The following is a 26,439-nucleotide window of genomic DNA, read 5'->3' on the forward strand; positions in this document are numbered from 1 at the left end:
TAAGCAATTTGAAAACTAATTAATTTTCTGTGTGAAGAAAAGGGACACTGTGTTACTTTGCTATTCAGCAGAGCATGAAGGGCAATGTGTTGTGTGTGACATAAAGAAAGTTTGTGGCAAAGAGGTCCAAATGAAAGCAAGTATTTAATTAAAAGTGCAAGAGCCCAGGGAGAGGGGTGCTGTAGTATCTGGGACATTAGGTGACTACATTGGTTTTAACAAGGTCCCTTGCTACTCCTCTTGGAGATACTCTGTACATTGTGTCTCCCAAAGAAAACCACAGTTTTTCATATCAACAAATTCATAGAAGACCAAAAATTCAGGGTACTGTATATATAAAAAGATCTACTAGGATTCAAGTGAGCAACATCATTCAAGGGCTCAAGGGGGCCCTTTCAGACTTGTGGAGTAAAATTGTGCAGCTGGCAGCTCCTGCATACACATCCAAGTCCTGCTTTGTGCCCAGGAGCAGCAAACTACACAATGGTAACCAGATCTGCACACAGCGCAGACTTTCAGACAACAACGGCATGTCCAAAAGCAAGCTGCCACTTTGGGGAACTGTACAGCATTTTACCACAGCTGCATTTAAACTGAGACAGAAGGTTGTGGCTCACAGGTCTAAAATGGCCTTTTTGCTCCTATTGTTGACCTTTCATTTAAATGTTGGTTACCTGTTTGTTCCTGGAACTTTAAGAGTCACTGTCCCAAGACCTGAAGGAAGTTGAGGTACCTGACCTAACTTCCTGCATCCCTACTCCCATGTCAGTGACTTACAATTAAAATTTTAAGGCTGGGTCTACCTAATTTTTTTAAATACATTTAAAAAAATAGCTTAGCGAGCTTAAACCCATGAAATCTGTATTTAGTCATCAGCCCTTTTCTAAGTTGAATAACATCGAGCAACATTTAACACACTTCTTAAGAGTGCAGGGTATTATAGGCCTGTCCCCAGGAAATACATAACCTTGGGGCACTGTACAGTATTATGATGCAAGTACCGTGAAGCACAAGAGAAAAGAAAGAGGAAAAATGGCCCTGCAAGCCACATGACTGGCCTAAAGTATCTATACAAAATATAATATAAAATATATAAAGTAAAGTTGGACTTGAAGCAAAACATGATCAGTTCTACATCAAATCTATTTTAAGAGTGCATCAGACAGTTTTGCTGGATGTGACAGCCTTTGTCCATAAGGACCACAAATGTTTGTGTTTTTTTTTAAATTTAACACCTTGGGAAAAAACATCCATGCACGGCTGGTCAGCATTGATTTTCTTGTGTATCCTGGAGAAGCTACGGATGATTCCAGCCAAATTTCTATGATATTCTAGCAGTTTTGCTCCTGTTTCCTCCTCAGAGATCCCATCTGGTTCCACCAATTTCTTCTGCACCTCTGGGTCATGTGGCCAATCAAAGGATGTATGATACACCTCTGTGGAACATGAACAGAAATATTGTCAAATAGAAGACTTTGCAAACAATGCAAGTACTATGACCTTCAGCAAAGAGGACTTAGAAATTTTTGGCTCTATCTTGGTTAACCCAGAAAAATATGCAAGCAAAAAAATACTCATCCTACAGGGAGAACGGGCTGGTCCTGCCATCTGCATAAGTTAACCTACACAAAAACAGGCAAACAAATCTACCTACATACCTGCCTTGCACGTCTGCAGAGTAAAGAGAATGAATTTGACATAAATGGAATGAAAGCCATTTCAATTTCATGACAACAGGGACCCATCACTGCCACATTTACTCACTGGCCACCATCACTCGAAAAATAGTAGGATAGCAAAAAAAAAAAACTATCATTAATGTTTCTTAGTGAATTATTGTACTGTAGTGACACTCATTTGTTCCCTTCTCACCTTACTATACCCAAGAACAACACATACAAAAAAGACACTAATCATGACTGCTGGCTAATTCTTTAGCGTTCAAGCTTGTACAATTAATCACCCTCTGATACACACCAGTCCAACTCAAATGAAATGGTGTGCCTGATAACTCTGATAAATTGAGTGCAATAACTTATCAAGATAATTAATTTTTTAGTCACCTAATGACCTTGGAGACTGTAAATATTTTGAGCCACAATGGAAAGCAGCCCAACTATAGCATTACATTTACATAGTTACATAGTAGGTTAGGTTGAAAAAAGACATAAGTCCATCAAGTTCATCCACTACGGAAATAAACATATCCCAGATATAAAAACCTATAAGACATAGTTGGTCCAGAGGAAGGCAAAAAAAAACCCTGGTACAATTTGCTTCAACAGGGGAAAAAAATTCCTTCCTGATTCCATGAGGCAACCGAATGTTCCCTGAAACAACAGTCACTGTTATTTTTACTTTAAAGCCTTAATACCCAGGTATATTCTGTGCTTCTAGAAAAATCATCCAGCTTTTTCTTAAAGCAATCTATAGTAGTTGCTGAAACTACTTCCTGAGGTAGCCAATTCTACATTTTCACAGACCTAACAGTGAAGAATCCCTTCCTTATCCAGAGCTTAAACTTCTTTTCCTCCAGACGCAAAGAGTCTTGTTGTTTGTAATGATCTCAAAGTGAATAATGGGGTAGAGAGTTCTATATATATATATATATATATATATATATATATATATATATATATATACACAGGGTGATCATACCCCCCCTTAAACGTCTCTTCTCAAGGGAGAATAGATTCAGTTCAGCTAATATCTCCTCATAGCTGAGCTCCTCCATTCCTTTTAATAATTTAATTGCCCTTCACTGCACTCTCTCCAACTCAACAATGTCCTTTTTGTGAACTGGTGACTGGTGCCCAAAACTGGACTGCATATTCCTTTGTACAGGGGCAGGATAATGTCTTTATCTCTGCAGTCTATTCCTCTTTTAATACAAGAAAGTACTTTGCTAACTTTAGATATTGCAGCTTGGCATTGCATGCTGTTATTGTCTATGATCTACCAGAACCCCCAGATCCTTTTCCATTTCTGACTCCCCCAAATTTATTCCCGCTAGACAGTATGAAGCATGCATGTTAGCTCCCAAGTGCATAATTTTTTATTTATCTTTATTAAATGTCATTTGCCACTTGGTTGCCCAATCAAACAGTACATCCAGGTCTGCTCGTAGATTGTAGACATCCTGTATAGACTTTGATCCATTACATAGTTTGGTGTCATCTGCAATCCCAAACTCTATATCATTTCTATATCATTTATAAAGATGTTAAACAGTAAAGGTCCCAACACTGAACCCTGGGGTACACCACTAATAACCTTTGACCATTCAGAGTATGAATCATTAATTACAACTCTCTGAATGCGATCTTTAAGCCAGTACTCTATCCATTTACAGATTGACTTTTCTAAACCTATCGACCCTAACATGCATATTAACTGCCTGTGGGGTACAGTGTCAAATGCTTTAGCAAAGTCCAATTACACTATATCAACTGCTATTCCACTGTCTACCGGTTTACTTCCTCATAAAAAGAGAGTAAATTTGTTTGACACCTTCGGTCTTTCCTAAAGCCATGCTGACTATCACTTATATTATTATTTTCTAGCAGAAACTCCTCTATGTGGTTCTTTATCAAACTCTCTAAGACCTTTCTAACTATGGACGTTAAACTAACGGGTCTGTAGTTACCTGGTAATGACTTTGCTCCCTTTTTTAAGATAGGAACCATGTTGACCTTACGCCAATCCATCAGTACCTTGCCAGTGACTAAAGAGTCTCTAAAAATGAGAAATAATGGCTTTGAAATAACTGAGCTTAGCTCTTTGAGGACACGTGGATGTAATCCATCAGGTCCTGGTGTTTTGTCAACCTTAATTTTTCCTAGCTGTTTCTCATTCATATCAATTCTGAGCCATTGTGACTCATTTAAGGCAGTGACATTAATATGAATTTGGACTTGAGCTCTGCCATTTTCCTTCATGTACACAGAGCTAAAAATAAGAGTAATACTGCCTTGTCTTTATCCCAAAATACCAACCCAGCATCATCTTTTAAAGGACCTAATCTTTTTGCTAATATTATATTTGAAAAATGTTTTGGGGTTTGCCTTACTTTCCCCTGCAATCTGTCTTTCATTATGAAGTTTTGCACATTTTCTCTCCTTTTTACATCTTTTGTTATATTCTTTATAGGTTTCAAATGATGAAGGTGATCCTTCATTTTTATATTTTTGGAATGCCATTTTCTTTTTCCTTATCCTATATTTTCAGTTTTCTTTTGTAGAACAGACTTGAAAAAATCCCATTTCTGTTCTGTGTTCTTTGAGGACAATGTTGTCTCCCAGTCCAAGTCACAGAGAGTCGCCCTTAATAATGGAAAATTTGCTCTCTTAAAATTAAATGTTTTTACCTTTCCTGCTTTTGGTTTCCGTTTACAGCTTGCGTTAAATGAAATCATTTTATGGTCACTGCTACCCAGATTCTCTTTTATTTGCACATGTATTATAAGCTCTGCATTGTTAGAAAGAACTAAGTCTAGCAGAGTATCATTTCTAGTTGGGGCTTCTATAAACTGTACCATAAAATTATCTTGTAATAAATTCAGAAATTTTCTCCTTTTTGCTGTTCCTGTAGTGCCATTACTCCAGTCAATGTCAGGGTGGTTAAAATCTCCCATGATTAAAACACTTCCACTTTTTGCTAATTTTTCTATCTGTGCTAGTAGTTGATTTTCTATTTCTTCCTTAGCACTTGGGGGCCTATAGCAGACTCCAATAATTAATTGTGTGTTTTTCAACCCCACATTCAACTCCACCCAAAGGTTCATTAGGATCACCTCTCACATACAGACAGACATCACCGCCCTTTCGTTTGACTCTTTATTTACAAAAGAGAGTATACCCAGGAATATTGACAGCCCAGTCATGCGAAGAACAAAGCCAGGATTCAGCAATACCAACTAAGTCATAATTCTCCTCACTCATTAGGCTTCCAACTCCCCTATCTTGTTTGCTAGACTTCTAGCATTGGTGAACAGGCTCTTTAAACCATTGCTGCTTTTACCATCAATGTTTGCCAAATCCTTTTGTTTTTTAGTACAATTAGTACTGCACAATCCAATGTTTGTTTGTAACATGGAAAGCTCCTTACAATTATACATAATCCTCCCCCAACTATCCCCAATAACCTTTCTGTCACCTTATTTGACTGTCCCACCCCCTCTGTCCTAGTTTAAATATCCCTCCACTATTCCCCTAAATATTTCCCCTAGCACAGCAGACCCCCTTTCATTTAGGTGCAAACTATCTCTGGCATACAGTTTGTACCCCAATGAAAAGTCAGCCCAGTGCTCTATGAACCCAAACCCTTCCGTTCTACACCAGGACTTAAGCCATGTGTTTAGCTGCCTAAGCTCCCTCTGCCTTTCCTGTGTTGCGCATGGCACAGGCAATATTCCAGAGAATTTAGCCTTGGAGGTCCTTTTCTTCAGCTTGAAACCTAGTTCCCCAAACTGATTTTTACGGATCCTCCATCTTCCATCCATCCTTCCATCTTGTCATTGGTTCCAACATAGACCAAGACAGCTGGGTCCTGTCCAGCCCCTCCCAGTAGTTTGTCCACTCGGTCCACCACATGCCGAACCCTGGCACCAGGGAGACAGCAAACCATTCGGTTGAAGGGTTACGGGCGACAAACTATTCTATCCATCCTCCTGATCATAGAATTTACTGACATAATGTGAATTTGGGGTACATCTTCAACTAAAAAAAAACGTAACACAATCGCACTTTCGGTGATATGAAGGTTATTTTTTTTAGTCGTAAGCGTAAGCCAGTAAAACTATTGGCAGCGGAATAAGAAAAATTAGCATTGGGATACATGTGACAGATGGTCTATAGGTGACTGAGGCTTGGTAAGAGAGAGGCAGCCCAATTTGATTCCGCTGTATACACATGTACAGGTCACTAATCAGTGTCTGCTGCTGCTATTCCATTCTCCAATCAAAATATTGTGGACACGGAGATGACCACTGCATTCCTTATATTTATCTCAACCCTAGTTTTTGGTTCCTCTTCATATAGTGTCTGCACCAGATGTACATTAATCATTTATAATTTATGTCCCAAAGAGCATTTGTTACCTCCAGTGGTGGGATCAACTCTCTTTCCCATATTTCGCTCAATAAGGACAATATCTGGGGCTTCCAGTACCACTACAAAAATAAAAAGACAAACCTTTAAAAAAAACAAAAAAAAAAAACCCAAAAGCACAAAAATGTCATAACATCAACAAACATTTTTGTTCATAATGTCCTCCAGTAACACTTGAAACAAAATTATATTCACCTGTATCCAGCCTTGGAGGAACCAAGTGTTGCACTGGTATCTCTGGTAAAGAAGAGGGGTGATGCATCTTTGAGAACATAAGCTCATTCTACCTACAATGTGACTGTGGTAAAAAATTACATTATGGGAAAACAGACAGTGTGTGTAGCTAGCTAGTGTTTCTCCACACCTGAATCCACTGGGAATTTTTTTTACCTAAAAGATTTGTGTAAATCATGATTTTTCCTTTAAAAGTTTAGGTTACCTCATCCCTCCTGTATCCATTCATGTCTCCACAAATTGATCTTTATAGCAAATATGTGCCATTTGTTTCACCAGCAATAACCTGTCCTATAAACAGCCAGTTTGATTCACCAATCTGCACAAGTTAACAGACATATTTGGCAGACAAAAACTCACCAGCATGATAAGGAGATGAGCCACTCATCTGCAGCAGTAAGCCCTGTTCTCTTGTGCGAGGAAACCCCTCTAGAACCCAGCCCTAAAACCAGAAAAAATAAAATTACAGTTAGTTTGAAAAAACACATGGGATGTGATCTACAGGACTAGAATAAAAGAGAATAAAATTAACACTTGGAGTGAAAGCCTTGAAACGTAAAAGCAGTGATATTGGTTGCAGGCACTTGAACAGTTCAGTGCTCACCAATTGAAAGTAGTACAGAAAGGCAGACAGGAACATCATTATCAAAGTCTCCCATCATTAAAAAAAAGGATTACTTTCAACACTTTTTTTAGTGCATGAAGACAAAAAAGAGGCAGCAGGAGATCTGCAGCACAAAGATTATTATTATTACACAGTATTTATATAGCCCCAACATGTCCCTCAAAGGAGCTCACAATCTAATGTCTCTACCACAGTCATATTTCCCTAATACAGTCTAAGGTCAATTTTAGGGGAATCCAATTAACCTAACATCCATATTTTTGGAATGTGGGAGGAAACTGGAATACCCGGAGGAAACCCTCGCAAACACGGGAAGAACATGCAATCTCCTTGCAGATAGTGTCTTGGTCGAGATTCAAACCTGGGACCTAGCACTGCAAAGGCCACAGTTCTAACCTCTGAGCCACTGAGCAGCCCTTTGATGCACCAAAGTACAACAAAACATAATTTTTTTTTTTTAAATTGCAATTGTTTTTATAACAGTGTGAATTAGCCTCTTAGTTGACATTACTTAGTTACCCCTAAACAGAATCCTGAATATGGTATTACACATATTGCTGCATAAGGCACATTTAAATAAAGGTAAACAATACTGAGAAAATGCTTTACAATATTTACCACATTAGCAAATAACTTGTTACTAACATCTTTACTTAGATGCAATAAAAAAAATCGTAGGTGGGCAATACATTTTTCTTTTTATTAGCAACCAACATATCAAGAACAGATATTTGAAAATAGCAAATCAAAAACTTTAACTAGCAACCTAATAATCGAATGTGGTCTTTAGCATACTAAAAATTACAAGGAAAATGCAATGTTGAATGCAGAATAAATAATATCTTGGTTGAGAGCAAACTTTACTGAAGATATTGAGGTTGCTGGGAGGGGGGGAACTAGCATTGGGTGCTTATGTAGAACAGCTCAACTCAGTATGTGAAAAGAGGCTAAGGTCTGTGTATTGGTCTCTCTTGTAAATGCCAGGTATTCTGCAGAGAAACAAAATTGCTCCCAATGGAACCTGGCACGTTTAAAACTTTCCATTGGGTGATCTCAGGAAGCTATTAGGTCTTCCTTACACCTAATGTCTTTTACTCTGGTGAACCATTGTTGCAGGGTTCGGAGGGGTAGATGTTTCCAAATAGCTGGGATACAGGCCTTGGCTGCGTTCAGAAGGTGACGGATCAGTGAGCGTCGATAACATTTTTTGGACATTCCTGAAACATGAAGAAGAGCTCATTCCGGCCTGTCCCAAATAGAGATGTAAGTGAATTTAAAAATAATGTTCGATACCTCCACTAATTGCAGGTGGGCTATACATTTAATCTCACAAGAAGCAGCATTTGTACACCTTGTTTGCCTTAATAGTGTGGCATCACTTCCTAACAATAAAAACACACAGATACTCATGGGGTAAGTCTGAGATGAACATTCACAGCTAGAAAAATCCAAACACAAACACAGTTTTTCAGGATAAATAATGCCACGAGGAGCAGGCGGTACGACAATTACAGAGGAAGCGCACCACAATTTGCTTTAAAGATACATAACCTGCCTCAGTGAGATCTCATGAATATTAAATGCCAAGCAGGGCTGCTAGAGATTATTTCTTTGTATATTTAAGGTAATTCCTGGGGTCTCGGGTACACAAGCGCACAAATAAAGAGAGAATCAATCAATTCTTTAATTAGAATATATTATGTGGCTTCTTGACACATCACAGCCGATCGTCGATTCCACCATGGAGCTGCGTATTTTGTTCAGAACAGGTTAATTGATATTCTGATGCACTTTACTCCTCTGGCTGGTGCTGGCTTCGAACCCCCAGTGGTTTGCTTCTTTTTTTTCCCACATCAAAAAAGCGTATGCTGGGGGCGCCCTCAGCACAGCTCTGAGCTGGAGGCCTGAACAGCTGCATGGAGCCCTGCGATCACAGGAGGGACAAGCTTCTAGCAGATGTCACAGATAAAATGAAATCTGAGCCTTATAAATATATATATATATATATATATATATGGACAGTCATAGGGCAGAGGAGACTGGGGATACATAAAGAGACAAGGCACAGATGACTTACAAACAGATTTCCTTATGTACTTAAGATTTTGCAGCACTGGTAACAAGGGCCTAACAATTGTGTGTAGGTATATTACATGTTTTGTGCTTTAAATTCCTTCTTAGACATAGCTAACCCTGAAATGTTAGTACATTAAAGCTATGCTCCAGCCAAAGTGGAAACTGCAGCCTGATAATTCCTATAGGGGCAAGGGTTCTACCTGCTCAAGGCTTCTTCACCCAGCTATAGATTACACTTTGTTTTAGACCAAGTCTCCTCATTAATGATTACATGTGCTTCTTTTTGCCATTTAGGCAGATCATGGCTTTGTGGGAAGAGTTGGGATGGTGATATATGTAGGTTTTTGAAACTGAAGGGTGTGGTAACCCCCTCATGCGATTCTAAGACTATGATTAAATGAACAGAAAACCAATGATGAAAGGGGCAGGCCAGGGACAATCATACTGAGGAGGAAGAGGCTGGATGATGCAGGACACCCTTCAGTCTGGAAATTAGATGTGTTCTGTCTTGATAAAGCTTCTCATGTACACTGGGAGAAATTTAGGTATGCAGTGAAATTAGAGTAAGGAATTTCAGTAAGAAGAGGGTCAACTGTGTCAGCAGCTGCATGCATATGATGCAGAGATATGCTGGATATCCCTTGGGGCTATAAGGACTGAATAAAGTCTTGTGTGCATGCACGAGGGTTGCGTCATCTTGGTCTGGTCAATCAAGATGCCCAAAGATCAAGAACACAGAAGTGGAGCAGAGGAAGATGGGGGACTTGCGGCAGAACGGGGTCATCATCTTTCCCTTCTGCAATAAAGGAGGTTAAAAGGTTAGGCCCCTCCCCTTCTGTCTTTACCACGTATGATGCAGTACAAACACTGCAGCATACGTCACCCGATTCTCGCGCCTACTCAATGAGCAATGACGTAGGCAGAAGAAGAAGGAAGAAGATAGCTCTTCCTTTCCTGGTGCTTCCTTTGCACCGGGACAAAGGCGCAAAGGAAGAAACTGGGACAATGCAGGAGGAATCTGCGGAAGTAAAGGTAAGTGTGATTTTTTATATTACCCTAAATTCTGCTAGAGTTGTCTAATCTATTGGTCTTACAATCAGAAAAAGATTATTTGGCTGTTCAATTCAATGCAATGATCCCATTTTTTTTTTAGATCGAAGAGCAGAATGGAAAATTGTGCTGTCTGTACTAGGCCTAAGACAGCAGGCAGAGATGTATAAGGCATAATAAAAAGACAACTCATTTATTTTAGCTCATTAGCAGAGTTTCAGGAAAAGGGATTATAAAGATGTCACCAGGTGAAGTCTGACTGCTTCATCAGTCTTTTGTAGAGCAAGCAGACACAGAACCATAAATAAACTGGAAAAGTCCATAACTTGGCATTGTGTTTTACAACACTGAGTATATTGATCTCTTGTCAATATTCAAACAGAATATATATTCACTCAGAATTTACATTTCAGAGTTTAAAAGTCCTAATAGTCAAAGTCCGACACAGGTAAGCACTTTTGTAAAAGTGGGCCTGTACTTTGTCAATTCCGCTTCAGCTTTGACAAAGCTTCAGGTTTTCATTAATCCCACCCAGGTACTATATTTACCTATCCTTTGTTCTTTTGCTGTTCTGATCAGTTGTTTGGAGTGAAGAAAAGAAGATTTGTGTAAGCTCCAAAGTGCTCCAGTCAAAGCTTACACAGTGCTGAGGGCAATTTTTTCTATATTACTCTGTGCCAAACACCAAGAAACAGCACTGTTACATAGTTACATAGTAAGTCAGGTTGAAAAAAGACATAAGTCCATCAAGTTCAACCACTAAAGAAATAAACATATCTCAGATATAAAACCCCTATGGTCATTGTTGGTCCAGAGGAAGGCAAAAAAAAAACCCTGGTACAATTTGCTCCAACAGGGGAAAAAAATTCCTTCCTGATTCCATGAGGCAATCGGATGTTCCCTGGATCAACGGACATTGTTATTTTTACTTTAAAGCCTTAATACCCAGTTACATTCTGTGCTTCTAAAAAAACATCCAGCTTTTTCCTAAAACAATCTATAGTAGTTGCTGAAACTACTTCCTGAGGGAGCCTTTTCTACATTTTCACAGACCTTACAGTGATAGGATAGTAGTAGTGATACATATTATGATATTTCTTTGTTCCCAGTGGCTGAACGGAGCAGTGGTGTCTAGGTAATATGGTGATGCTCCAGGCAGGAACTTGAGCACTGTGCAGGGTGAGTGGGTTTGGCCAAGATTGGATTTTCTCATACCCGTCTTATGCACTGTGTAGAACCAAGTTGTCAAACTTAAAGTTCAGTTTTGCAACTTTATCTGGGAGTTTGTAATCACCATAAAGATTTCCTGTCCTTTCTGTATTAAGAACATTATTCTCTTCTGATACATTGATTTGCGATTGAAAGTGACAGCGGAGCTCTGCTATTTACACAGGGAGAGCTGCACTTCCAGTATAATCTTCAAAACTGAGCTGTGACCTGCTATGCAGTCATTTATTCATGATACAGTTGTATCCATTTTTCTAAAATCACTCTTATATGTAAAGTGCAACCCTAATTTTTTTTTTAAATACTTACTTAAGTATTAAGTATAGTTACTTTTAAATACCCCAAATCCTTTAGGCATTTCTTCTTTTCAGTACATAAAAAAATGCACTTCTAATGAGTAATTTAGTTCCCAGATAGAGGGACAAATCCTGGAAACCATGCTCTATTTTAACATGATTATATAAGCTCACTGGTTTAATCAAGTGACAACCTCTTCTTCCCAACCTGTTTTAGTTTTCCTGGGCCAGTGAACAGCAGCTTTTCTGAACCCTGTGACCAGCTACTTGTATGTGTTACTGTGCAAGCTGAATCTGCTTTAGCTCAGAGGGGAAGCATGAAATGGAAATGAAGTACAGATTGGCATCAAAGTAGTTGGGTGCTAGATGACCTAGTTGAGCTTTGGTACTTTCTGAGGTCATAAAAATGTTGATAGATATAGATAGATGTAAAGATAGATACAGACAGATGCTCCATAAACCCCTGGACGAGGATATTTAATGTGATGAGAGTGTCACTCATTATATCTTATCTGTAATCCTAAATATATCGTAGAGAGAAAGAAAAAAAAAGAAAGACAGAGAGAGAAATAGAGACAGGGAGAGATAAAATTATTGAGGATAGATAGATAGATAGATAGATAGATAGATGATAGATAGATAGATAGATAGATAGATAGATAGATAGATAGATAGATATACACTTTCACTTCCTGTCCTGGTAATGGGTGTCACTGTGACAGAAAATGATGGTTAATTTCCCCAACATGGTCAGAACAAATTTGCTAATTGTGTTGAGTTGAGTTTAGGTTTTTTTTTATTCTGCTGTCTGTGTCCCTGTATCTTCTCACTGCCTGTCATAGTGGGTGGTGTCAACGAGACAGGAAGAGAGGGGAAATCTAACCAAATGCGACACAGCAGTCTAAGGTTCAAACCCTTCTTCACTCTGTCAATATTTTAGCTGCAATTAAATAAAACTATCTTTGAGGTATCAAGCATTCTGAACATCTGCTGTTGTTGTGTGCCATCTCCATGACTGATGGGGTACATTTACCTGTAGCAGTTTTCAAAAACGACATGCAAATTATTTAGGGCACTTCACAAAATTTGAAAAGTGGGCAGGAACAGGACACAATACATTTATGAAAAAAAAGTAAATTAATTAAATCTATAACAAGTGTGGTAATGAACACTGCACAACATATTTTGTTGAGGTAGAAAATGATGAGTGAATATGGCCATTTAGAGAGATAACTACATGATACAGTTGGCAACTATGATAATACATCTCAGGCATCATAAAATTTAGGACTCAATAATATTGGCACAAACTGTAGTCAGAGGTGACAATAAATCAGCATATGCCTTAGTATTTTTAACCGCTAAGCTACCACATAAATCGTTTATGGCAATAATATACGCAGCACTGACAAAATCCATCATGCGCTGACAAGGTAACTGCTGCCATAACCAGTATCCACAGCACACAAAGCTGCACATTCCTCCCACAAGCCACCTATGCTGACTTTTTCTTCTTTATTTGAAATGGGCGAATGAAAGAGGCACTCCTCTTGAGGCCCCTGGTCTCTGGCGATTTGTTCAGGATTGACTGGGACATTACCTGTACTGTATGAGCCACAGTGGGAAAACAAGTCATCAGATCTGCCTGCTCAGTCCTTTTTTCCAGAACAATAAGTTTCTCCTTCAGAGCTATAATACCTGGCAGACTGATCCCCTGCATGCTGTGCCACACTTGGCGAAGATTTAACACCCTGGGGGGGTCTCAGGGTGCTCTCGTCTGAGGGTTAGCTTGACATCTTTAAACCTAGGAGTGTCAGGAAAATGGCAAAAAAGTTCTGCCCTTTGACTGTCAGCATTGGAGAACGGAGCAAATAATGCCACCGCAATTATGCAGTTGGGGGATATAAAACATGCAGCTGCCAGGCCTGGCCAGTATGTCTTTACAATATGTCCAGGTTTTTTGGGGCGTGAAAAAAAATTGCAGACACAACTGACTTAACTGCATACATTGGACACATTATTTAAAGAGAAGAAAAAACTATTGCACAAATATTCTTAAAGATTTCTTGGCCATGTCAGTTTTCTGTAAGCATAAAGATAATTTAATTTAATGTGAAAATGTAAATGCTTTTGTATATATATATATGTATGTATATAATGAAACATATGATGTCAAGACTTTTTGATATACAAGGCCACACTAAAGACTTTTAATTGACATTATGCTTCCTTAGTAATATCATTGCTATAATGTGTGTTGGAACTTTTCCAACAAAAAAAGTCCCATTCTGGCTTGAGAAAAATGACCAAAAATTTTGATCCAGTCTTTGACTGCAAAACTCACTACCTCCTTGGCTCTGTTTCTCAAAAACTTACCTAATTAGTGATAGAGAGCTGCCTGTCCCCTGGTTTATTGATGCCAAGCACTTTAAGAGGGATGGCAGGCTTCTTTTAAGAACTAATGGTACTGCTGTTGCCTCTTAAGTATAGACATCTTTTCCCATTGTATAAACCAGGACTGAATGGCTGTTTTACATTAAAAATAAGGCCTAAAATTATTATTATAGATTACTGTAGCAATAATAAAAATGAAACATCTTGGGCTGACAGAGCGGTAAGGGGGCTCAGCAGACACAAATAATTGAAGTGTAGCATTTTGCATTGCAAAAACCCTAATTCTATTGTGTAGGTTCAAAGGGAGGAGCTGCATTATTGATTACAGCATACAAATTTCGGCAGTCGAGCACAACTAATCCCTTTCCTCATTTATTTCCTCTTGTACAGGTTTTTTAGTTCTGGATTACAACATGCTGATTACAAGGGATTACAAGTGCAGGAGGAAAATGGCATAAAAAGTTTAACCATTTTTGTACTGAAGAGAAACTGGACTTTATTCCATTGACAGGATACCAATTATTGCCAGTGCAGATGTTACCCTGGCACCTGAAATTGTGGTCTGTTCATGAAGTCTTAGTGCATACAAGATTGTCCACAAATGTAAACTCTAGCTTCCATATTATAATAGACTAATAATTTACTACCAATACACAAGTGCTTGTGCTTTTAAAATGTCAAATGTGGCTTCCTAATAATTGGGAAAGACCAGACAAGAATGTCAAATTTATATTGACAGTGAGCTGCATATATAATGAGCCATGAGTTTCTATACATTCAGATTTTAATTTCCTTTACCTACAAAGCAATTCTGTAAAATCGATACCATGAACAAGGCCTTTTTAAATACATCTTGGATGAGGACAGTACTAACAAATGCACCTACAGCTCCATAGGCTAGCCTAGGATGGACAAATCTTTCCCACAGTATGATGGGCAACGTATGACGGGTATTTATTTATTGCAATTCTATACTATACAAAAAAGGAAACAAATAAAGCTAGTGATTTTCTTGTCTATGGTAATGTTTTATTTTTTTGCCTTTGATTGCACTCGGCCATTTGCCTTACGTTTCTCATTCAGGCATTATTACAGGGCAGAAATTTGGAAAACGTGTGTATGTATTGCTCAGTGACAGTGTGCCTTTTGCTGATAATTTTTTTACATTTTTGATTTTGGACTCTTTTACAAATTTCTGGGCTGTAATAATGCCTTCGAGAAAACATAAGGCAATTGGCCGAGTGCATACATACACACATACATGCAAATATACCTCTGACATATACAACAGCGCTGTACAAAGATCAGCGGTGCACTCACATGAGTCTGAGTCATATGTCTAGCAATTTTGGTTTAAATGTCTCAATGCGTTTCCGAGTGATGGTGGAACATAGCACGTTTGGTTGAAAGTCTCCATGTGTTTCCTAGTGATGACATACACACATACATAAATACCTACATACATCTAATCTTATATATATATAGATTTGAATAGTCTGACATATACAATAGTACTGTACAATGAAACACTGAGCTAGACCCATCAGTCTCTGTACAGAGGAGATGACACTCTAATGTCCCCCCACAGTCACACACTATTATTATACATTTATATACTTCTGACATATACCACAGCGCTGTGAAAAGATCAGCAGTGTCATATATCCAGCAAGCTTGGTTTAAATGTCCCTATGCGTTTCCCAGTGATGGTGGAACATAGCATGTTTGGTTGAAATGTCTCGATGCATTTCCTAGTGAGCACCAAATATAGCTCTGACATCTACCACAGCACTGCATACAGATCAGTGGTGCACTCACATGAGTTTGAGTCATATGTCTAGCAAGTTTGGTTGAAATGTGTCGATGCGTTTCCGAGTGATGGTGGAAAATAGCAAGTTTGGTTGAAATGTTCTCATGCGTTTCCTAGTGATGACATACACATATACATCCAAATATAGCTCTGACATATAGCACAGCGCTGTACAAAGATGACTGGTGCACTCACATGAGTCTCAGTCATATGTATAGCAAGTTTGCTTGAAATGTCTCCATGTTTTTTCAAGTGATGGTGGAACATACATACATACACACATACATAGTTTTTTTATATATAGATGGCAAGCAGTGCTTACAGTCAAGATTATTGCTTGGTTTTATCAGCTTGCATATGGCCAACCTTACTATTTTAATGATATATTTTTAAATGCTAAAGAATAAAATGATAACTTCCCGATAAAGAAAATTAATTGATATATATATATATATATATATATATATATATATTCTATTGATTTTAGTAATGATTTGGGTTGTTTATATACTTTAGCTAATTGATGATTGGTTCTTCTTTTAGGGTGGTTTGAGGAGACGCTGGTACTGCCAGTGTCTGCTCTAGATATTGCAATTTGAGTTTATAATGGTGGCTGTTATCATCCAGCCTTGGTGGAGTCAGTTGAGATATTAGCAAGAATTAGTCTCCATTAATTGCAGTAAAATTGGATGTTATGTCATGTTAATTCTACAATGCTGATGATGATAACAAGAACAAAACATCTTTTTGGGCCCCTCTTGGCATCTGTTCAGAATTTCGACTTAAAGGGTCCACACTCGGGCTAGTAATCAGATATCTGAATGTGCCATTGGGTCGCCACACGTGTGCTGTGCTCTCTTAATCTTAATTTTTCCTCTAAATCAGCTCACTGTGGACAAAGGTATTGATTTTCATTATCATCCCAAGCCTTACAGGTTATACTAAGAATCAAAGGAGGAGCTGGAACCTGTATTATGTTTTTAGCAAACCAAAGGCTGGTATCATCTGTTTAATCAACACCAGAGGCCAATACATGCAGTGAATTAATACTGCATTTACAACTTTTTGATTAGACAGCCCTGGTTCATGTACATGTAGTGGTGTAACAGTAACTCTCAGGTGACAAAATAACTAATGGTTTATAATTTAGAGCATATGTGCTAGAAAGGCACATATATGTTGACATTCACAGTTTTGTGCTCAGTCTGTTTTGACTTCTTTTAATGTGTGCCCCCTGCCTCAGGCAATCAGCAATGCTCTCATTGTATTGCCTTTGATATTGTGTGTCCTCTGCAATTAGAATATGCAAGCATTCACCATCAGCTTCAACTTTGTTAAAGCAGCTTACACCCAATGTTACATTCTCCTAATTCTTGGGCAGACAGCAGCTTATAAAACTATACTATTTAAGGAGGACCTGTAACCACAAGCAAGTAAAGTCAGTCCGTGAACTGTAAATGCTATAAAAGCTTCTTCCCCATAACAGTTTCTATCTTTCACACGTGGAGATCAGTGTACATTTTGGGCATGTCTTGTTGCCAGGATGAAATTACTATATTGCAAATGCTCAGTTATATCATCCTGGGCTTGCAAATCAATATGGCAGAAGATGCTGAACCTGGGGGAGGATTGGGTGAAGATTTGCTGCTATCAGCAATGTTAAGGAATTAAACAAAAGATTTGGTTATTTCAATGCTATACTGTTCATTGTTTTCTTTTCTGGAGCCTCTGACATGAGGAGGCAAAGCCCTCCCTCTAACAAGATGGTCGACCAAACAAAAAAGGCACGGTAGGAGCACAATACTTTACTATTGGGAAAAAGCTCATCTGCCAAGAGTCCACAGGCAATCATGCTGACCAGTCCTTTGACTTCTGTCTGCATGGAGAGTCACTACTTCTAGAGTCCAGTTGCTCTTGGCAAAACAAAAGTTTCACTTTCAAAATTTTCAGTCAGATGCAGATTCTTATCTTTTTTGATTTAATATGTAGAAGCAGGAGACACAGAATGAAGACAGTGCTGTAACAGTGGAACACACTGGCCTGCACTTTTTCCAGGCTTATATTAAGGGCTAAGCAGAAATTAAAAGAACTGGCAACTAAACTGTTATAATGAGGTGAACAGCCCTTTGCAGACAACAATGGCAGAAAACAATAGCCAGGATTGAAGCTTTTTTTTTTTTTTGTTAAATATATTTCTTTAATTTTTGTGCCTAGCCTTCTCCAATTTCCTCTTTCCCACCCTTCTCAACTCTTTGAAGTTTGCTTACTTGCTTCACGCAGTCCACTTTTGATAGTCGCTCCTGAATGATCCTGACCCACAGAGCGTCTGGGATTTCCTAGAGAAACACAACAAGTTAATAAATCAAGAGATTGCCACAAGACCAGAACAAGCAACAGACCATCTGTTCATAGAATTCATCTTGTAGAAAAGTAAAAAGTAAACAGAAATAGAAAGAAAAAAAGAAAGAAACTTGAATACAAGCTTCAGGAGCCAGAATGAATAAGGCAAGAGCAGTGAAATGAAGTATACTGTCTCAAATCATAAAGTCCCTGTGGGTGGCATGTGTCAGAACCTTGCACTGCTGGAGAGCAAATTTGTGGCTTTGAATGTGTTTTCTTCCAAAGGCATTTCCCGCTGCTCACACGCAGGGAAAGTGTCTGCGGAGCACCTTTGAAGTGTCATGTCAAAACAGACGTGTGTGTGTGTGTGTGTGTGTGTGTGTGTGTGTGTGTGTGTGTGTGCCAGGGGGTCCATTCTACACAGTGCCACCAAACCAATTTAGGAGAAGGAAAGTCGACTAGCAGAGACCTAATCGACCTACCATCCCTGAAGTCTTATTTCAGCTTACACATCAACACTTTTCCTTCACTATTTATTTTTGTTTTCAAAGTTATGTTAAAACAAAGATTTATCTTGCATTTTTCTTCTGTAATAATATATTTATGTCATGCACAAGTAAATTTCTTATGTTTGCTTAGCTACCTGCTTATTGTCTTCCCTGGCAGCCATGTTGAATATATGACTATGTTGCTAGTTGTATATTTTAAGAGTTTGGAGTAAAATTACAAAAATAGTTAGGCTCTGGGATGTTTTGAAACAAAAGGTACATTAAAAAGGCAAACTATACTGTATTCCCAGTGTGTGAACACTTTTAGTTATTGCTTTAAGTAAATTATTATTTTTCTAAATGTATATATACATATTTTAACATATAGAGAGATCTGCATGTGTTCCCTGTACATCAAAGAATGTGAATTTGAACATATGCACAAAAACACATTAAGAAAAAATATGTTTGATATCATACCTTCTTTACAAATTCTATATATAACATTATGAGAAATGTAGTTAGGTTGGTAGGTGATTTCAATGCATAATTTTCCAACTTCATCTGGAATAGAGGATATTGGGCCTGAATAGGGCTGTATTAAATTGTGTTGCTGCAGAATTGCAGCTTTTTACTTGGGATCCAGGCTGGAGTTTCCTGGAAGGAATGGGTGGTCTGGGAACTCCATCCCTTTTCCAGGCCAGAAATTAAGGGTGGCTCTGGAGAACCTGGCTGATTATAAAAGTGCAACTGTCTTTGAGACAGGGGAAGTGGTAGCTTGAGGCCAGGTTGTCAGGCTGTGTGCAGCCTGTGTGCTGGGAGAACCTAGGAGATCTCCCAAAGCTTAGGTCTGTGGGACCCCCGATTGGAGACTTAAGCTGCGTACACACTGCCAATTTTTGTCGTTGGAAAGGATCTTTCACGATCCTTTCCAACGACAAGGGAGTGCACGATGCATGAACGGTGCTGTACATACAGCACCGTTCATGCTCTATGGAGAGGGGAGGGGGAGAGCGACGGATCGGCACCCTGCTGCGCGCTCTCCCCTTCACTTTCATTACGATCGGCTGTCGTCCATCGGCCCGTCCGGCCGATGGACGACACCGACTGTACACACGGCAGATTTTCGCCCGATAATTGGCCGATTATCGGGCGATAAAAATCTGACGTGTGTACGTAGCTTTAGTCTGACAGAAAGCCTGGAAGCTACAGGATGAGGCAGCTTCTTGTTTCTGGTGGACAGACTATAGACACTACAAACCTGCTTGTGAGTACCATGTGTTCACCAGGTGTATCCGCTTGTGGCGGCAGGACTTTGTTTACCAACCATTTGCTGCTTGGGACTCATTTGCTGACGTAAGCCACTTTCATTGTTCCACTGGATTAAAATGTTTTTTGTGTTATGTTTGTATTGAGTTGACCCTGATCCACAATAAATAGACTTTGCAACTCTCCTACAGTGTCCTGTGATAGGATGATCCCCCTAATATCACAGCTAGTTGCCAGAAAAGAAACCATGGGAGATCAAAAATAAAAAAATGGGCTCTGATTGCACAATTTTAGCTCAGCACTGATTCCAGCAGTAATTCATTTCTGGCTCCAAAGTCTGCCAGGTTGAAGGACGCACCTGCATTCTTCAACCTAATATACTGGGAACATCCTTTTAGCATATGGATCATAGACCAACCCCCGGAGAGAGCACCACCATGGTGCCATGCACTTACAAACAATGATGCATGTTATAATGCTGCATCACTGAGGACCGCCCAGCACTAGCCAGGAGACAAAGAGGAAGAAGGCCTTGCATACCATGTGACCAGCTCAAACACAAATGAAAAGGTATGTATAAAATAAAAAAAATATACATACATGAGTGGAATTTAGTGGGAAATTGCATGGTTCAGAGGGGAGTGCAACAGATGCTTATGCTGTATATAGAAAAAAGGTTGTACAAGATATATTAGTTCATGAAGCAATCCTAGTTCATAAATACATTTTCAAAACTTTAAATCTTGTGTACCATGAACTAACCAATTATTGACATTTTTGTACAGGAAACTTACATATCTTACATAGTAATTGTTCATACTCCATGGTAGTACAGCTGTAAATTTCACTGCGTGAACCATGTTTGCTCATTTAGATACCCTTGTATTGTCTATATTTAAAATCGTATCCAATGGGCTATAAATATTTGAAAACTCTGATTGACAAATTAGTCATATTGCCTAGTTCATTCTATATACAGGTAGTCCCTTGGTTACATATGAGATAGGGACTGTAGGTTTGTTCTTAAGTTGAATTTGTATGTAAGTCGGAACAGGTACATTATTTTGATGAATGCAATTAGGACAGATGTTTGTCTCAGCATATTATTAGGCAGCGTAGTGTCAGTTACTGTATAAAATCTTCACTGTTAATTAATCACAGAGCAAAAAAAAAAACAAAAAAAAAACTTTATGGATCCTAGACATTCATTAACTTCTGGAGCAAGCTGCGCTTTTCTATGCAAAAAGAAACAACTGCAGTGTTTGTCTTGGTCATTAAATAATTACTACAGGAGCTTGCAGAAGAGCTTAGTCCTTAAGATCACCCACAACCTCAGCTGTGTCCAGCAAAAGAGGAGTCGTCCATATGTTGAATGTCCTTAACTCAGGGACTACCTGTATATATTATATATAAAGCACTGCTAGCTGTTCAGTGAATAAGTGAACCCTATGACTACACACTAGCAATGTATTTTCTTACATAAAAATACATACTTACTAAAAAAGAAGATAGAGAACAGCAGGGGATTTGATTGGCAAACGTGTAATAAAGATTAAATAAACACAGTAAGTACCTACAAAGTCACAATCACATAGATCAGTTAGGTGAATTAGGTAGCCATAGCATGACTTCCCTAATCACTGGAAAAAAAGGTTGACAAATGGCGCAAGAGATTGGTCTCACATCTCAACATGTTTCGCCCACTGGGACTTATAATTGAAAAAAAGTATGTGCTCATTATTTGTCCTTTGTTATGTCTATTTTTCCTTTTGACATACTGATTGGTATTTCTTTATGTACCTGCTTTGTTTTTAATATAAGTCTCACTCTCCAGTGGAAGCCCTGTGGGCAAAACATATCCGGTGATGATCTGGCAAGATATTGTTAATAATATTATTAGCCAGTATTTATATAGTGCCGACATGCGCTTTAGTAAGTCCATAGTCAAGTCACAAACTGTCAGCCTCAAAAGGGCTCACGATCTAATGTCCCTACCACAGTCATATGTCATACCACAGTAAATTTTTGAGGGAAAGCCGAAAAAGCTAACTGCAGGTTTTTTTGGGATGTGGAAAGTACCCGGAGGCAACCCACACAGATACAGACACCTGTTGCTGCAAAGGTGGGAGTACTAACCACGAAACCCATATAATTCCTCCTATGCCGCCCATATAATTCCTCAAATCAATACAAGCAACTGTTGTGGCATTAAAATAAAAAAAGTAGTACTAGTAGTACTCGTTCTGTATTCTGGATGCAATTTTTAGTAATATGATTCATTGGTATCAGTGCTGCACAGAAGCACTTCTCCTGTCCTCTGACTTTGACTCAGTAACATTTCCCTTGTTCTGTCTACTGTGAAAAATTCTTACATTTGCACATGAACATTGGAACCTCTCTTGTTCTGTATTCCAAGTCCAGTTTTCAGACTGTATGAATATTATTTATTATGTATGATTACCACACAATGCCACTGGTTGTTCCATATGCAAGCAGTAATTCTTGCTATATTTTAATATTCTGTGTGTATGATGCTTGTTCTGATCAGTGTCTGTTTTTATTCTGTATGTATGATGCTGCAAAGTACCACTTCTCTAGTTCTGTTTGTTGGGTGTTATTTTTAGTAACTGTTCCTCTGTATGTATGAACATTATACAATGCAGTTTATGACTCCCAGGTCAGATTCACTGACACCAATGATCTTTTAGGCTATCTGTAAGAGTGACAATCCTCCTACTGGCCAGCAATGTAAAAGGGACTGTGAGCTGTAGATATAGTAGTTATAGAAGGGTTTTCCTATAAACCTAAAATTATTTCAAGGGTTCCCCCACATTAAAGGTAGTGAAAGGCTGCCCTAGATAGTCCTTACATAGCTGAATTTTCCAATCAATTATTCAGTCATTAGATATTACTTTTGCCTCAGTGTGCGTATTGCCAAACTAAAAAAACAAATGGCACAATCAGCGCCTGTATGCCAGCTGTAAAAGTCTAAATTTATTCTATGAGTGCTTCAAATTTCATTCTTTTTGCAAAGGGTAAAAATATGAGCAAATTGTGATATCATTAACAATGTTGCAGAAGTAAATGTCCTCTCATTAGGCCCAGTTGAAAAGCAAGTGGTTGATCATCAGAGGATTAACTGGCTCTGCGTATATACAAATCGCTGGCAGCCTCTAATGCTGCTAATCTATTCTGAAGTTCTCAAGCAACCCCTGCAGCTTAACAAAAAGGCTTAAAAATGTCTGCTAATTGCAGCATATCCTAAATGTATGTACTGAAGCAGAGAACTGCTGATGGAAAAAGAAGAGAACTGACAGCCAGCAGAGCAGAGAACCTAAAGGCAAACTCTAGTGTTTTTACACAAGTCATATATATTTAAGAATCTAAACCTAGATACTAAAATTTCAATAAGGCATTGTCACTATTGTGACTTTTGTCACTATGTGGCCATCAGTAGACTGTCTGTAAGTGACTACATGAAATCAGCAAAGTTACTCATAAGGACTTTAAAAAGGGGATACCAGAACTAAATTAAAAAAATGTCAAATGTTTAAGATACCCATTGATTTAGCAAACTGTAATTCTGTTATAATTTACATCCTCTTTTACATTTATATCTACTTTTACATTTTTACAAGTCTGAGGGATCCATGTAAGAAGTAGAGCAGATATTGCTATACACTCTTCATTACACTGCTGTGCACACCAAGGCATGCAGTATTTATAAAGTTTGGGTCATTGTGTGCATACAAAGCTCTCTCTGTGCTCTGGAAGACAGCAAATAATGTGACCTGATTTCTTCCAATCAAGGAGCTCTCTTTGCTTTGTGTGGCTTTTTTTATGATTTACAGTACTGTTGTTGAGCTCTATTAGGCTGAACTTGTTTTGCTCTTTTTTTATTTGCCTATTTGCTTTAAAATATGACCATCTATCTCAGTTCCACTCTGACTGAAGTCTAAAAATGCCTCATCAACTTGTTCAGCCCTTATTACACACATCTAATTTAGATCCAACTTGGGACATATTAAATCACATTAATATTTGCAGTAATAAAAATACGTCTTTGTTGATATTAATATTATATATTGTCTAGTTCTGAGCAGCCAGGTCAATTTTAAAAAGTGCACTGCTAGTCTCACCAAATTTGAAATGGACTGTACCATTTACTGTTCAGCTTGATGGATAGGAAGTCATATTAGTGGAGCTGCTGTGCAGGGTTCTCACTGTTATTTGTTTCATTTACTCTTGCAGAGCAAGGCATGATAAATCAGCAATGTGGAAAGGATTAGTAGCATCAAGATCATAAGCAACAATCCTGACTAGTCCTTGAATCTCTGCTTGTCTCAATACAGGTACAGAAAAACGGAGGACAATATGGAGGCTGCCGCTGCTGAACTTTTTCTGAAAATTAAAGTTGCCTGGCTGTCATATTGATTCAAAACTTTTGTCCTGGCTTGAATACTAAAACAAGTGTGCCAACCTTTAGTACAGTTCTTATGTACTATAATACAAGAGCAAACTTTGGAAGAAGACTAGAGAAGCCTCTAAACAAGGAAATGTTTTCCTTACTGGGAGCAATCGATTTTTCTTTTTCAGTCTCCTAATTTGGAGATCTGATTGTTTACTATGGATAATACGAACAATAATATTTCAGGCACTTTGATAAAAAAAAGCCTAAATATATATTAAAATGTAAGATATTTTTAAGGTGAACTTCGCTGAGGGAAAAGTGCAGGTAACTGCTGATCTCCTTTAATAGCCAGGTGCCTGTCTCTAATCTGCATATTTATTTCAAAGTCAGTGAATGAAAAGACCAGAAACCATTGGATTAGTATGACAACCAAGGAACTGTTATTTTCAGAGTATAAAATTGGCAGTTTCCATTCATCTTTACACAGGTCTCCTCACTGGCAGGATCTTCAGCTATCTTGATAGGCCAGGGCCTTATGATGTCACTACAGCATTTATGCACGAGAGTTACTCATTCTGGCACTGGGCATGCTGAGAATGTTCACTGGATTTATGCAGTTCAGTGTAAATTGTAAAGTCAGTGAACAGGAAACTACATTTGTTTTACTGTAGACATAGCAAAAATGTTCCATTTTAAGGGATAATCATTTATTGTAGTAAAGTTTGGACTAGGCCTACCCTTGTGTGTTTGTTCTTATTAGGCTCTCTGGGTATTTATTTATTGCAATCCTATATTATGATCCAAAAAAAGTAAGTAAAAAAATATAAGCAAAAGGCATTGTGCTGAGCAATACATACACATATACATACATACATACATAGATGCAAATATACCTCTAACATATACCACAGCACTGTACAGATCAGCAGTGCACTTACATGAGTCTCAGTCATATGTCTAGCAAGTTTGGCTGATATTTCTCCATGCGTTTCCAAGTGATGGTGAAGCATACATATATCCAAATATAGCTCTGACATATAGCACAGCGCTGTACACATTTGGTTGAAATGTCTCTATGCGTTTCCTAGTGATGACTTACACACATACATACACATACATACATACATACATACTTCCAAATATAGCTCTGACATATCCCACAGCGCTGTACAAATATCAGCGGTGCACTCACATGAGTTTGAGTCATATGTCTAGCAAGTTTGGTTGAAATGTGTCGATGCATTTCCGAGTGATGGTGGAAAATAGCAAGTTTGGTTGAAATGTCTCCATGCGTTTCCTAGTGATGACATACACATACATACATACATACATACATCCAAATATAGCTCTGACATATAGCACAGCGCTGTACAAAGATGTCTGGTGCACTCACATGAGTCTGAGTCATATGTCTAGCAAGTTTTGTTGAAATGTGTTGATGGTTGGAAACCCATTACTGGCCAGAATTTTGTAAAAGAGTCTAAAAAAAAGCATGTAAAAATTAAAGCAAAACGCACACTGTCACTGAGCAACACATACACACATACATGCAAATATACCACTGACATATTCCATAGGGCTGTACAAAGTACAGCGGTGCACTCACATGAGTCTGAGTCATACAGTATGTCTAGCAAGTTTGGTTTAAATGTCTCCATGTGTTTCCTAGTAATGACATACACACAAACATCCAAATATAGCTCTGACATGGGACACGGCACAGGGCTGTACAAAGATGAACTGGTGCACTCACATGAGGCTCATATGTATAGCAGTTTGGTTGAAATGTCTCCATTCGTTTTCGAGCACACACACATCCAATTTTATATATATATAGATTTATAAAGCTCTGACATATACCATAGTGCTGTACAGAGATCACTGAGCAAGTCCTATCAGTCTCTGTACAGAGGAGCTGACACTCCAATGTCTCCCCACAGTCACACACTATTAATATACATTTATAAAGCTCTGACATATACCCCAGTGCTGTATAGAGAACACTGAGCCAGTCCCATCAGTCTCTGTAAAAGGAGCTGACACTCTAATGTCCCCCCACAGTCACACACTATTATTATACATTTATATAGCTCTGACATATACCGCACTGCC

General features: G+C 38.4%; 1 protein-coding gene across 2 annotated transcripts in view; it reads right to left on the minus strand.

Moving 5' to 3' along the window:
* Window positions 1-26,439, minus strand: part of AK8 (adenylate kinase 8) — a 104,586-nt gene that overhangs the window by 52,051 nt on the left and 26,096 nt on the right. The window contains exons 1-5 of one of the 2 annotated variants that reach the window (XM_072430475.1): window positions 25,266-25,738; window positions 18,087-18,155; window positions 6,702-6,783; window positions 6,098-6,169; window positions 1,236-1,436 (exon numbers count right to left, since the gene is read on the minus strand). In XM_072430475.1, coding sequence (XP_072286576.1) covers window positions 1,236-1,436; window positions 6,098-6,169; window positions 6,702-6,783; window positions 18,087-18,155; window positions 25,266-25,385 — 544 coding nt within the window. In that variant the 5' untranslated portion in view covers window positions 25,386-25,738. Of the gene's footprint in view, window positions 1-1,235; window positions 1,437-6,097; window positions 6,170-6,701; window positions 6,784-18,086; window positions 18,156-25,265; window positions 25,739-26,439 lie in introns of those variants that run through there. The other variant, XM_072430474.1, reaches the window with a different exon arrangement.

This window comes from Pyxicephalus adspersus, chromosome Z (assembly GCF_032062135.1).
Source record: "Pyxicephalus adspersus chromosome Z, UCB_Pads_2.0, whole genome shotgun sequence".
Taxonomy (NCBI): Eukaryota; Metazoa; Chordata; class Amphibia; order Anura; family Pyxicephalidae; genus Pyxicephalus; species Pyxicephalus adspersus.